Source organism: Mandrillus leucophaeus, unplaced genomic scaffold, assembly GCF_000951045.1.
Source record: "Mandrillus leucophaeus isolate KB7577 unplaced genomic scaffold, Mleu.le_1.0 Scaffold231, whole genome shotgun sequence".
In the NCBI taxonomy this organism is placed as follows: Eukaryota; Metazoa; Chordata; class Mammalia; order Primates; family Cercopithecidae; genus Mandrillus; species Mandrillus leucophaeus.
This window is the reverse complement of record NW_012102377.1, coordinates 2,327,611-2,342,212: the sequence shown is the minus strand read 5'-3', so window position 1 is coordinate 2,342,212 and position 14,602 is coordinate 2,327,611. Positions and strand designations below refer to the sequence as shown.

At 40.0% G+C, this 14,602-nt stretch overlaps 1 protein-coding gene across 4 annotated transcripts in view; it reads left to right on the top strand.

The window, feature by feature from the left end:
- Nucleotides 1–13,073, top strand: part of DGKG (diacylglycerol kinase, gamma 90kDa) — a 213,874-nt gene extending 200,801 nt beyond the window's left edge. For all 4 annotated transcript variants that reach the window (XM_011981895.1, XM_011981894.1, XM_011981893.1 and 1 more), the window contains one exon: nt 10,161–13,073. In XM_011981895.1, coding sequence (XP_011837285.1) covers nt 10,161–10,259 — 99 coding nt within the window. In that variant the 3' untranslated portion in view covers nt 10,260–13,073. The remainder of the gene's footprint in view (nt 1–10,160) is intronic.
- Nucleotides 13,074–14,602: the final 1,529 nt, after the last annotated feature.

The following is a 14,602-nucleotide window of genomic DNA, read 5'->3' as shown; positions in this document are numbered from 1 at the left end:
CCCCCCTACAAAAAAAAGGTGGAAGAAATCAAACGCTCTCCTACCTGGTTCAGTCCTAGCTGAAAACTGGATTGCTATTCCTATCAATTCAAGCACTGGATTTTGAAGTAGCTAACTACTTCTCCCTATGCCCACACCCACCCTTCCTCCACACCAGCCTTTAGAGATTACAACTCACTATGAAAAAATTTGTGAACCAATGATTTCATAGTGTGAGGTCCAGAAATCCATATGGAAAGGTATATTCATCTGCTTTGACTGCCATAATAGAATACCACAGACTGACAGCTTAAACAACAGAAATTTAGTTTCTCACAGTTCTGGAGGCTGACAACACAAGACCAAGGTGCCAGAAGGGCTGGTTTCTGGGGAAGCCTCTCTTCCTGACTTCCAATGGCCGCCTTCTTGTTATATCCTCACATGGCTTTTCCTCTATGTTTGCACACTCCTTTCTCTTCTTAAAGGAACACCAGTTCTAATGGATTAGGGCCCCACCCTTGTGACCTCATTTAACCTTAATTACCTCCTTAAAAGCCCTATATACAGATATAGTCACATTGGGGGTTAGGGATTCAACATATGAATTTGGGGGAACACAATTTAGTCCATAACAGAAGGTAACAGAAAATTATTCTTAAACTTGCAAGGGTTAAAACCCATGTACCCCTTGTTGAAACATCTTCTTGAAGGTATACACCAACTAAGAAGTGATTCAAACTTAAAGCCTTAAGAATGGACTATCACAGCCCAAAAGAACTTTTGGTAAAAATGGAAACCACTGAAATTAGAATGAAGTTTCCAAAAACCTGCTAAATATGGTTATGCAACTAAATGCTAATGGCAAAAATCATTCTTTGAAAGTGAAGACATATCATGTGAACATTAATAACCTGTATCCCAAACCTAAGATTATGTTAACAAAGGCCAAAAACGCAGGAGACACTGCTGAAGGAATAGTAAAGATATGTGAAGTTTCTCATTGTCTCTCTTCACTTTGATGATAAAACATATAAATCAGAAGATAATTTTAATAGGTAGACAATCACTAGTGAAACTAAAAATAGGGCGCACGCCTTTCAAATCTGGAAGAATTCAAAATATATAAACTCTATTAATGTAGCACAGGATAGAAAGCAAAAAATAAGCCAACATTTAAAAATTTTTTGAATCAAGTCGAATGATGTTAAGACTATATATACACACACACACATATATATACACATATACATATATATACACACATATATTACACATATATAAAAGAAAAATAGATGAGTTAAAGTTCCCTATTAAAAGACCAATACTCTCATATTGAGTTAAAAATGAAAATCCAAATATATGCTTCTTACAAAAGACACATCTAAAATGAAAGGTTATACATATGTATATATAATGTATATCTTCTTATTTTATCCTTTATCAGGTACAGAGAAATTAAAAGGAAGAAATAGTAATGTTAATTGTGCTAATTTTAGACAAACTAACCTTCCCATGTGCCTAAAGCATAAAGCAGAATAAGTAAATGCATTTTTTATTTGATAAAAAGTACACTCAATTATGAGATATAGTGGTCATAAAATGTTAGATATTTAATAACAGAATAAAAATATATACTGTGAAAAAATAATATCAATATATATTCTGAGAAAAGGTTGATATAGAAGAAGTTGACAGACAGATATTGAGAAGCTTTAAAATATTTGTTTCCATCTTTGAGGCTAAGTAGCCAAAAAAAAAAAAAAAAGGCTTGGATGAAATAACTCTATAACTCATAAAGAAATTAAATATGATATTTGTTCAAGCATTCATATTTACTAAAATAGATCAGAAACTAGTTTACAAGGCAAAAAGCGCCATAAAACCCAGTTGCAGAAATTATAAAGGTCATTTTCTTTGACCACAAAGTAATAAAACTAGAAATTACTAATAGAAGATTAAGTGAATAAACAAAATTTAGTCACTTGGAGACTTAAAAATTCTCCTAAACAAGAGATTTATGAGGAGATCAAAGCCACCATGGTTGATTACTCAAAAAATTATAAAAATAAGAAGGCTCCAGTTTAAAAATTATAGAATATAGCCTAAACTATGTTTGGAAGTAAATTCAAAGCCTCATAATCTTCCATAATATAAAAAAGAAATAAAATGTAATGAATAATACTAAAATTAGAAGAGCAATAATAAAACAATCTTAGGAGAAGCAGAAGGAAGAAAATAATAAAGACAAAAGTAGAAATTAAATAATTAAAAACAGGAAACTCTAGAACTAGTTCTTAAAATATGTCAGATGTTTGAAAACCTAATTTTTAAAAGAGAAAGGAATCAAAGATATTAAAATGTAAAAAACATAAATGTAATATAAAAATATAAATATAACTGTTTCCATGGCTTTATTTAAATATAAAACAAGGCTAGGTGTGGTGGCTCACGCCTATAATCCCAACACTATGGGAGGCTGAGGCACGAAGATTACTTGAGGTCAGGAGTTTCAGACCAGCCTGACCAACATGGCTAAACCCTATCTGTACCAAAAATACAAAAATTAGCCAGGCATGGTGGCCCATCCCTGTAATTCCAGCTACTTGGGAGGCTGAGGCATGAGAATTGCTTGAACCCAGAGGCAGAGGTTGCAGTGAGCCAAGATCACGCTACTGCACTTCAGCCTGGGTGATGGAGTGAGACTCTGTCTCAAAAAAAAAAAAAAAAAAAAATATATAACAAAATACATAATCATCTTGATTCTAATGAACTCGAACATCTTAAGAAGATGAGTGAAAATCCTGGTAACCATTAATGAAATCAAATTATTTCGAAGAATTACATACTAAATGATCTTAAAACAGGTGGCCTTACTGGGGAGATCTTCCATACTACTAGGAAATACATACTTAGGTAAACTATTTCATAGTATAGACAACGATGGAAAGCTACTGAATCCATTTTGTGAAATGAAGACATGCAATAACCTAACAAAAATTACACTTAAAAATAGAAAACTATAGACCACTCCCAAATATAAATATGACATAAGAATTATAGTTAAAAGTATTGGTAGGTAGAATTGAACAATGTATTAAAAGAATCATTCACCCCTTTGAACATATCAAAGGAACAAAAGAAAGTCTTCTAATATTAGTTTAAATAGAAAAATTACATGATAAAATAGATGACCCAAAAGTATACAATTACATTCAACATTTCTGATTTTTAAAGATAAAAACTCTTGAAAACTAAGATCAGAAAGCTTCTCCCCCACTAATGAATACCTTTGTTAAATATATGTTAAACCATAACCAATGTTTTACTTAATAGTAAAACACTAGAGGAATTTTCACTAAAATCATGAACCAGACATGTATTTTTAACATTGGAAATTTTAGCCAATGCAATATATACTTGAAGCAGAAAAGAAATATAATTATTTAGAAAAGAGTCAAAACTGTCATTATTTGTAGGTGGCAAGATTATGTACATTAAAAGCTAATAGAATAAACTGAAAATCTCAAAGGATAAATTACTTCAATAAAACCCTATAGAAAAATGGACAAATATTAGTAGTTTTCCTATATACTGGCAATAATCAATTCAAATAATATAATCAAAAGCTTAAAATATCATTATATAAGCAACAAAAGACATAAAATACTAAACTGAACTGTGTAAAATGAATGAAGATGACTATAAGATTTAACCAATAAAGAAAAAAAAAAGGATTTAACACAGAACATCCCACGTTCCTGAACAGGGATTCCCAAATTCCAATGCAATTTTTTTTTAACTCTACAAACAATGCAATTTCTAGGATGTTTTATAAAAGAATGCTGAGAAATAACTTCTCACAAGATATTAAAATAATTATAAAGCCACAATAATTTGAGTAACATGCTATTGGCATGATATTGGATAGATAAATCAATAGTACAGAAGCAAGCCTTGAGAAACCCTAGTATACATAAAAACTAATGAAGGAAAGACAAAGATTATAAACTAATTAGATAGGAATGAACAGTTTAGTATACAATATCCAAGAAATTGCATTTCAGAAAATGTCATTATATAGAACCTCTCACCTCAAACTATATTCCAAAAACAAAACCAAAACAAAAAAAACCCTCCAATTCAATTACAGAATTAAATGTTCCTAGTTACCAGAAAAAAAATAGATGATCATAATTACACTGTGGGCAGGGATTTTCTAAGGAAAAAGTGGCATATTTGACTATTAACCAATTTTAATTTCTACAAGTCAAAAAATCAATATGGAATTTTTAAAAGACTAAGGACAAATTGTTTGCAATCGCTATTCCAAAGATCAGGTTAATTCTCATAAGGTATAAAGAAACGAGCTATTAGAATCCAGTGGAAAAAAAATACTAACAATGCAATAGTGAACAGAGAATTCATAGAAGAAGTGCCATGGGCTAATAAATCTATGAAATAATATTTAATATCACAAGTTTTTTAAAAAGGAATAAAAGATTTTTGAATTAAAACCGTGAGAAAGCTATGCCATGTTTCACTTACCAATTAGCACAGCTTTTTTGTTTGTCTTAATATTCATTGCTGTCAAAGGTATGGGGAGACCAGTACACTCATACAGTGAGGCAAGAGTATCGACAGTTACAGCCATTCTGAAAAGCATGCAGACCCGTGTGTCAAGAACTGTTGTTATAAATATCAATATACATTGATCTAGTTCATTTACTTTCACTTTTAAAAATTGTTCATATACTTCTAGGAACTTATTCTAAGTAAAATACAGATTACCAGAAATACAGAGATTGATATATAAGAATGTCACGTCTATATTACTCATCACTGCAAAAAGTTGGAAATTTCCTAAAAATTTCCTTTAAAAGTCCAACATTTAGGGAAAGGTTTCAGCTGGGCACAGTGGCTCATGCCTGTAATCCCAATTCTTTGGGAGGCCGAGGCAGGTGGATCACAAGGTCAGGAGTTCAAAACCAGCCTGGCCAACATAGTGAAACCCCGTCTCTACTGAAAATACAAAAAATTAGCCGGGCGTGGTGGCGGGCACCTGTAATCCCAGCCACTCAGGAGGCTGAGGCAGGAGAATCACTTGAACCCTGGAGGCAGAGGTTGCAGTGAGCCGAGATCGTGCCACTGCACTCCAGCCTGGGTGATAGTGCAAGACTCCATCTCAAAACAAAAACAAAACAGAAGCCCATATTTGTTTATATATGTATACACAAAAGTATATATATATTTATTAAGAAAACTTGTCTCATTATTGTAACACTGTAAGATGATCTTTCATGCTTCACCATCACAGTTAGGTGGCATAATTTGAGCCTCAAAATTCAGAATCTTCTCCCAGAGTTAGATGATAGTAGAATCTCAAAGTCAAAGATGATCCTAGTTATCTAGTCTGGTGATTCTCAGACTTGAGTATGCATCTAAATAACCTACAGGGGTTCTGAAACACCTATTGCTGGGCCACATCCCAGATTTTCTGGTTCAGTAAGTCTGGATGCCAGAGAGTTTTCATTTCTCACAAGTTCCAAGGTGATGCTGATGCTGCTGGCCTATGAGCCACACTTTGAGAACCAACGATGTAGTTGAACTTCCCAACTCATCAATAAATCCCACACTTCTTCCCCACCCTCTGCAAAATCTGATTGATTGTCCAGTTACATTCTTTTGTTTTTTGGGGGTTTTTTTGTTTGTTTGTTTTTTGTTTTTTTTGTTTTTGTTTTTGTTTTTTTGAGAGAGAGTCTCGCTTTGTTGCCCAGGCTGGAGTGCCGTGGCGCAATCTCGGCTCACTGCAACCTGTGCCTCCCAGGTTAAAGTGATTCTCCTGCCTTGGTCTCCCAAGTAGCTGGGATTCCAGGCTCCCACTACCACACCTGGCTAATTTTTGTACTTTTTAGTAGAGACGGGATTTCACCATGTTGGCAAGGCTGGTCTCGAACTCCTGACCTCAGGTGATCTGCCTACCTCGGCCTCCCAAAGTGCCAGGATTACAGGTGTGAGCCACCGTGCCTGGCCTTGTCCAGTTACATTCGAAGGCCTCTGATGGCAGGAAACACTGTCATGAAGCAGAGCATTCTAGGATCTTTGAGGGCCCAGAAACAGCTAAGACCTGAAAACCATGGAAACCTTCACCCCTCCCTTAGGCTCGCTGTAAGCAGATTCCTGCTTAAAGCATAGTTTTCTTTAACTTTTAAAATATCACAGAGACTATTTGAGACCTTTCAGATTTGTGCCTTTCTATGCATCTCCAGTTAAAATTACAGCAGATCTCAGACACTTTTCTTTTTTGTTGTTTTGTTGTTGAGACAAGGTCTCACTTTGTCACCCAGGCTGGAGTGCAGTGGCGAGAACATGGCTCACTGCCGCCTCGACCTCCCAGGCTCAAGCAATCCTCTCACCTCAGCCTTCCAAGTAGCTAAGGGTGCCCCTTCATGTCTAGCTAATTTTTGTATTTTTTGTAGAGACGAAGTTTCACCATGTTCCCCAAGCTGGTCTTGAATTTCTGCGCTCAAGCGATCTGCCCACCTGGGCTTCTCAAAGTACTGGGATTACAGGTGTGAGCCACTGTGCCTGACCCCTCAGACACCTTTCAAATGGTTTGGGAAGGGTTCACACTTAAAGTTATGGGCCATTTTACTAGGCATTATCTGAATTACTCGCCCTGAGAAGTCCCTCAATCTCTTGCTTCTCTTGAAGTAATAAAAATGCGTTGGTTTGCAGAAAACAGTCCCCAAAGTCAATCGCCAGCACTAGTGAAGTTCACATTTTTGTTCTATTTTAAAGGGGAAATTACATGCTGCAGTAGTTTTGTGAACTTCGAACTATCATGCAAGAGTCTAGTGTATCAATTCTCTCTGTGATCGAGCAGAAAACTATGCACTAAGCTCCTGATCTTAGCACTTGGCCAGGTGCTGTCAGTGTTGTGAATAGTTTTTAAGAAAATCATAGAGACTTTAGTTAATTGCCTGACTTACCCAATTACCAAAGAAGCTTGGGTGCTAACTACAGAAATGTGGGATGACCTCTTTCTATCAGGGATTGAAAAGGCAGGCTTAGCCACATCCAACTACCTCCTAAAATAGGATCATAACTATTTTACCTGCTAGCCCCTAATTTAAGGGTAAGGGACTGATATCTCTTTGACTGGAAATGAGGATATGATTTCATACTTCTTTCGGTTCTATAGTAATAGAATCCACAAAGCTGACCAAAATATTATGTTACCCGGGAGCCCCAAACTCCTACCCTATCAAGACCTTTGTCAGAACTGCTGAAAAACATGCAGGAGAGATTTGAGTTTTACTTCCTCTTCTGTGCCCTAGAGGTACTAACTAGTGAATAAATAGCTCAGCTAAAGGGAGAAAAAAGAGAAGCGAGGGTCTTGTATCATCTTAAAAAAAAAAAAAAAACAAGGCCAGGCACGGTGGCTCATGCCTATAATCCCAGCACTTTGGGAGGCCGACGTGTGCGGATCATGAGATCAGGAGTTCAAGACCATCCTGACCAATGTGGTGAAACCCCGTCTCTACTAAAAAATACAAAAATTAGCCAGGCATGGTGGCAAGTGCCTGTAGTCCTAGCTACTCAGGAGGCTGAGTCAGGAGAGTCGCTTGAACCTGGGAGGCAGAGGTTGCAATGAGCCGAGATTGCGCCACTGCACTCCAGCCTAGGCAATAGAGTAAGACTCTATCTAAAAAAAAAAGGGGGGGTGCTCTACCAGCAGGAAAGGTAGGCACCAGCTACCAACCTCTGCCTCAGACATAGCCATCTCCACTGCCAGCACGTACGGCTTATCAGTCAGTACTTCCACAATGTGTTGTACCCTGAACAGGCACTGCACTGGCTCAGAGAGTACCATGGTGAAGAAGCTGAAGTCCTTCCCCTCATGGGCATGGGAGATCAGGAGTGAGAGATGGCTGACCACCGGGGAACATGCCACAAAGAATGCTACATTGCATGCCACAGATAATTGCTGTCCGAGTGTCCAGTCTCCAGCCTATGCCTCACTTCTGTGCATTCTGGGATAAACATAATGCCCACAATAAGACACACAGCACAAAATGATGTTGATGCATTCTCGGTTTTCTCCTCTGGTGATTATCACAGAACAGTGACTCTCTCCCCTTTTAGGTCTCCAGGCTGGTGGAAGCCAACATAAGGGTCATTTTCAGCTTTTAGCACCAGTTTATGCTAATTGTCCACAGTGTCTTTTGGTCCCATCCTTCCCTTCCATTTCCTGGAGCCCTTTATTTTAATTTTAATTTTTTGAGATGGAGTCTCTCTCTTGTCGCCCAGGCGGGAGTGCAGTGACGCGATCTTGGCTCACTGCAACCTCTGCCTCCTGGGTTCAAGTGATTCTCCTGCCTCAGCCTCCCAAGTAGCTAGGATTACAGGTGCCTGCCACCACCTCCAACTAATTTCTGTATTTTTAGTAGAGACAGAGTTTCACCATGTTGGCCAGGCTGGTCTCAAACTCCTGGCCTCAAGTGATCCACCCATCTCAGCCTCCCAAAGTGCCGCGATTACAGTTCCTGGAGCCCTTTCAATGCCAACCTGGCTTACAGTAGTACCCTCTTAGCCAGGCACTCACTACCCCAGCTCACCTTGACAACAGCTGTTAAATAATTTCCCTCAAACTCTTTTTTTTTTTTTGTCATGTTATTCAGCAGTGTAGAATGCCATCTCTCACGCTTCCTCGTTTCTTCATGTGAACCCAGTCTTTCTGCCTCCCTTTAAAACCCCACACCAGCTGCCCCACCTGTGTCCATGACCATATTTCTCATAGTTTGCCCTCAACTCAACCTGCTCATCTGTGACTTCTCTACCCACGCCCTTTTCACCAACACATTTCCTTTCCTTCCTTCAAATTTTAAAATTCTTTCCTCCTTGTTTCCATCAGACTTTTCTCATTCCATGCCCACCTTGTTTTGGACGCCACTTGGTTTAGCCGAGATTAATTTAAACTCGTTGATGGTCTCTGTGTTCAAGAGTTCTTCTGTTGTTCCCTGTGGTCACACTGTCATTTCCTACAATGCGGTAAAAACCACAAGAATGAGTTCATAGGTTCTGTTTCTTTTGACCTCCATCTTTCTCTTTCTCTTTCTCCATAAGACAAGGATTTCACTAACTGTTACTTTCCATTTTACAGTTTACAGTGGGTTTTCATTGACAATCTATTATTTGATCTTTGTGAGGAAAATAAGACAAATGTTATCCTCCTCATTTGCAGTTCAGTAAGCACTGGCTCTGAAGATTCAATGATTTGTCTGAATTTTCACAGCAAAGAAGTGGAAGTGTCTGGACTCAAACCCAGGTCTTTGAATTCTAAGTGCTTCCTGTTCCCACATCATCATCCTACTCTGAGCATTATCATACTTAATAAATATTGTGGATGGACTGATAATGTAGATTATTAAGGTTGCAAGGCCACACTCAAGTAGGAATTAACGATTTCAAAGTCATGACCTGAGGATAAGGTTGGGAAGAAAGGCAAAAATGAGAATACATCGGTGTCTTTCACTTCCAATTGACTTAAAGTTTACAGGAGAAAACACTTATAAACCCTAAAATTTAAAGAAAATAAAGTTTTAAAAAGAATTTAGGCTCTTCCCTAGAAGGCCAAGAAAAGAGGAAATACCTAAGGCACTCACTTAGGAACTCTCCACATAATGTTGCTTAGTCAGAGGTCAGACCAAAGTCTCGGTCACTTGATTGACATCTCAGCACTGCCTTGGCAGGAATGACCAGGAGCAATGGAGGCTGGGAATCTGAAAAACTGGGCTCTAATTGTTCTGCTGCTCTGTTTGTGAACTTAGGCTAGTCTAACAGGCTCCTGCAGAGGGGTTGATTGAGTCCCTGAGGTCTCCTCTGGCTGTGACATTCTGAGAGTCTGTGAATACCAAGCACACAAGACAGGTGTGAGCTGATCACCACGTGGGAAGCTCACACCTGTCTCTCCAGTGCTTCCGCCCCTCACTCCCAGCCGTGCCAAACTCCAGGCCCAGTCAGGGTCAAGTTGCCAATTTTGAAGCCGTTCAAGGACAGTTGTCCTTCTGCATGGGGCTCCTTCCAGCCTGAAGCTGGCCTTTCCTTTCTCTGTGGCTCACTCTCCCTTAGGCTACTGAGATTTGCATGCCACTAATTCATTTCTGCCTCTTTGCTTTTAGATTAAAATTACTCACAAGAACCAAGCGCCCATGATGATGGGGCCTCCCCAGAAGAGCAGCTTCTTCTCGTTGAGGAGGAAGAGCCGTTCAAAAGACTAAACAGTGTGCCAAACACCAGCTAAACCAAGAGAGAAAACAAGAAACTATAATGCACACTCACACACACATTTATGTGCACACTCACATGCACACACACGCACACATATACACTCTTCTCTAACCAGTGGAAGCAAAACCACCCTTCGGGAAGAAAACGTCACCTTGCCATAGATTCTATTTCAACAGTGGGTACACCCCTAACAGAGCCAGTGCCAACAAAACATTTTGAATGGACTTAGGGCCCGTGAGGGCTCATACAGCAACCTCCACATTCCCACAGGCCTCGAGTAGAATTTTCTGAGACTGAAGAGAAATCCCCCTTTCTTTCTACCAGCCCTGCAAGTTTCCTCATGGACGCTTGCGAGGGGCAGGCTGCAGGTTTCCTGCCTATAGTGAGATCGGATGTGGCCAAGGGAAAGAGCTCTGGTTCCAGAGAATTTGCACAAAGGTCCCTCTGTACAGAGACAAAACAGCCTCCAGCTCTCAGAGCATAATCCTTGGCAGGGCTCAGCAGGCGCACGTTGGTTTCTTGGTCGTCCTTTGAGTGATAACTTCTCCTTCAACCTGCTGAGGAGGCAGAAAGGCCGTGGAAAGCTGTATTTCCATTCCTAGGTTTCTGCACCATCAGTGGGCACTTGTTATTTTCCCGGAGCCTTCTCCTGGTGGCTGTATGTTTGTTTAGAGGTGGCTCCAAGAGCTCCCAGAGCTGCCTGCACAGCACACCTTAGATGTGGTATTTATTTTCTTAGTTCTGTGAACACCTGGGAGGGAAAGCAGAGAAACTGGGATTTATTTTTCAAATTGGTGTCATAATATTGTGTAAAAAGGGAAGAAAAAAAAAAAAAACCACCCCCAGCTTCTTTCTTTTTCAAGCCAAAGCGTGTTTCCTGTTTGAGTTCCAAGCCCTGGTGGCAGACTATTCCTGAAGGCAGAAAAGATGGGAAGGAAGGAACTTTGCTGGGGAAACCGGGAGATGGTTCCCTCCTGCTTCTTTGCACTCACCACTCCCAAAGTATGACCTGAAGGACCTGCTGATGGTCTTACGTGTGTATGTATATATATGTTTAGCCTATATATATTTATATATATATAAATATTTATTTACTGACGGACTTTTCCTGATTGGAAAAAATAACAGAGGTAGTATGAGACAGAAAGTGGTAAGGAAAAAAAAGGTTCTTACTCCCCCACTCCACTGTTTCATTATCAGGACGCATCTCCCTGCGGTGATCACAAGGGTTAAGGGGAATGAAAGTAGCTCCCTACTTTCATGAAGAGACTGAGAGCTCCTATTCTGGATCCTCAAAACAAGCATGAAAGACTTGCTGGGCTGGATTTACTCTCCCATTTGTCAGAAAAGAAAATTGAGTCTCAGAAAAGTTCAGAGACTTTTTCCATGGTGTCTTGGTTAATGCAGCTTGAGAGTAGGTGCCGTTACAAAGATATTTAATGGAGAAAAGAACCCATGCATCTCAGAGTAGGGTCATTTCCGGTCACTGAAAAGTGATTCCACTTGGATCCAGGTTGCCAGGGAGGAACAAACGTACAGCACATGCGTGGACGGGATATGCCCACACAAGAAAACGAGTGCCTCATGCTGCTTCCCAGAGGTTCTCTCTGGCCTGAATGGAAAAGAAGTTGGTCTGAGGTTGAAGGTACTAAACAGATCATCAGATTGAACTCTCCACATGTCACCTCATCATGGTCATCATAGTCTCTTAGTTTGGAAACAACCTTGGCTGCAGGGATGACCTCAGTGGAGAGTCGCAAGGAGGACTGAGGCATCTTCTGCAAGATACTGCCAGCCAGGACAGAGGGGTCTCAGCAGAGCTCAGTGGGCTTCATTCAGCAAGTGCCAGCATTACCATCCTTTCCCAAAGGCAAGGCCGCTCAGCACTTCACTGGGCCTCCATCCCTCTCTGAGATTTCTCAGTGGAAACTTGGACCCATTTAATATCACTCCGCTGAGCTACCTCTAATCTCCTTGCATTGGACAGGAGCTTTGGACAAGGAAGGGAATATTAAGATTGTGTGTACAAATGGCACTTAACTGTGAAGGACCATCTAGGAGCAAGATCTAAGACCATTCTGCTCAACCTAATAGTGCAGAATGCTGACTAAGGGGAAAACTAGGCCACCTGAAGTATATCTTTAATGATGGTATTCTTGGTGATGGGACCAACAAGCTCCAGAATTACTACAGGTACTATCTTGGAAGCCACTTGATTCTGAAACTGAGGCAGGTTCAGGTTTGAGGTCACTGATTCTAAGACATTTGCAGAAGTTCATGCATGTGTTTCAGCCAAGTTCCCCCAAGATTGAGGCTATTGAGACATGGCACTATCAACAGGTGAAATTGATTCTCAGAGACTCACAAGTCTCATGAAGGGGCTGTGCAGAAAATGGCCCTTACCTGCTGTACCCTAGTGCACAGGACTTGCAATGTTGCTTGAGAGACATATCCCAAGTCCTTCTTAGAGGCATGGAGTATAACAACTTCAGTGGAATTGCACTTCCAATTTGGTAACCTTAGTAAATCTTGTGTTGTTTAATCGTGACTTGCAAATCATCCTTTAAACACTATGACTGTGGTTTCTTTTTGTGGAGTCCCTCATCATAGTGACCCTCATAGCAACCTCTGAGGTTAGCCGAGAAGGTATTATTATCTCAATCTCAATGAGAAGAGGTTTAGTGGTTAGTCAGGGGAGAACCTAGTCCCTTATTTCTTATTCTGATTCTGGCCATGCTACAAACATGTTCTCACCTGCCCCCCATGCTTCTACCCCAATAGCAATAAAAACTGTAAAGCAGGAACTCTTTAGTACCTTGTGTTGTCCCTAAACTGATGAGCTAGGAATTGTGTTCCATTATGGCTTAGTCTTTTTGGAGTTTCCCCAGTGTGTTGAGAGTGGAGATAGACCTAGTAGGATGATTATATTCAGGTCAGAGACCAGCTCCTCTCAAGAGAGTTCTTTCCACAGATGGAAAAGATACGTTAAAATTGCCAAATAAATTAGGAAATACTTGGCAGAACCTGGAAGAGCCTCCAGACTGGCGTTACATAACATGCATATACATTATACATATGCACATTATATAAGGTGACATAGTACTTAATGTGCTGTATATATTATGTAAATTACATATTTGTGAGTAATCATGATAAATATAGAGACCCACTAATCACTTTTTTACACATACTCAGTGACAGATTAGGAAGTTACTTTGCCAGAGAGTCTTAAAACTTACTCTCTTCTGCTGCTTTGGTTCCAACTCCTGCCAAAAATAATTGCATCAACTTTTCCCATCTCTAGCCCCCTCTTCTCTTGGCCAAAACTCTCAGTTACCTCCTGTCCCAGCTAGTCTGTGCCTTCCGTGCAACACTACACAATTGGGATCCACAAAAATAGAATCATGGGGATGGGAAGGATCTAGATGCTCAGATCCCCTATATGTCAGGCCTACACCTCGGCACTCCCAGGCAGGTGCATGCCTAATTCTAGTATTAAAAGAGGGGGAGTTGGGGGAAGGAGGAAGAGTCTACCAACCTTCCAAGGAAGGAAACTTCACAGTCTTCCTTGGCCACCAGCTCCAGGATCTAACAGTAATCAATCAAGAAATTATTTCAAATGTTCAGTCTGAGTCCCCACAGCATATCTGAAACCATAACTTCCTAAGATGTGTCTCCCAAAACACAAGTATCCATCAAATGTTCCATGAAAAAAAGAGTTCTGTGGTCAAGTGCTAAATCTTTTCTGGGAAGTACATAGAGAGTCTCTGAGAACTCCTAGTAAAGAACCATAGAGTCCTTTATTTGTCAACATCTATAGATTAGAAAACACTGCCTTCAGACCACCATTTATTTTGCTGTTGTTCTCAGTGGAGGTGGAAACAAGCAAGTAACCATCCTCTACAATAATATCTCAAAAAGTGCTTTTTCTAGAACAAGAAGTCTCCATTCTTTTTTTTTTTTTTTTTTTTTTTTTTTTTTGCCGGGGTAGGGGATGGAGTTTTGCTCTTGTTGTCCAGGCTGGAGTGCAATGGCGCAGTCTCAGCTAACTGCAACCTCTGCCTCCCCGGTTCAAGCGATTCTCCTGCCTCTCTTGAGTAGCTTGGATTACAGGCGTGTGCCACCATGCCCAGCTAATTTTTGTATTTTTAGTAGAGATGGGGTTTCACCATGTTGGCCAGGCTGGTCTCGAATTCCTGACCTCAGGTGACCCACCTGCCTCAGCTTCCCAAAGTGCTGGGATTACAGGCGTGAGCCACCGCGCCCAGCCAAGTCTCCATTCTTAAGACACCTTTTCTTGTTTCTTTATGAGATTGTTTGTCTATTTTTATTG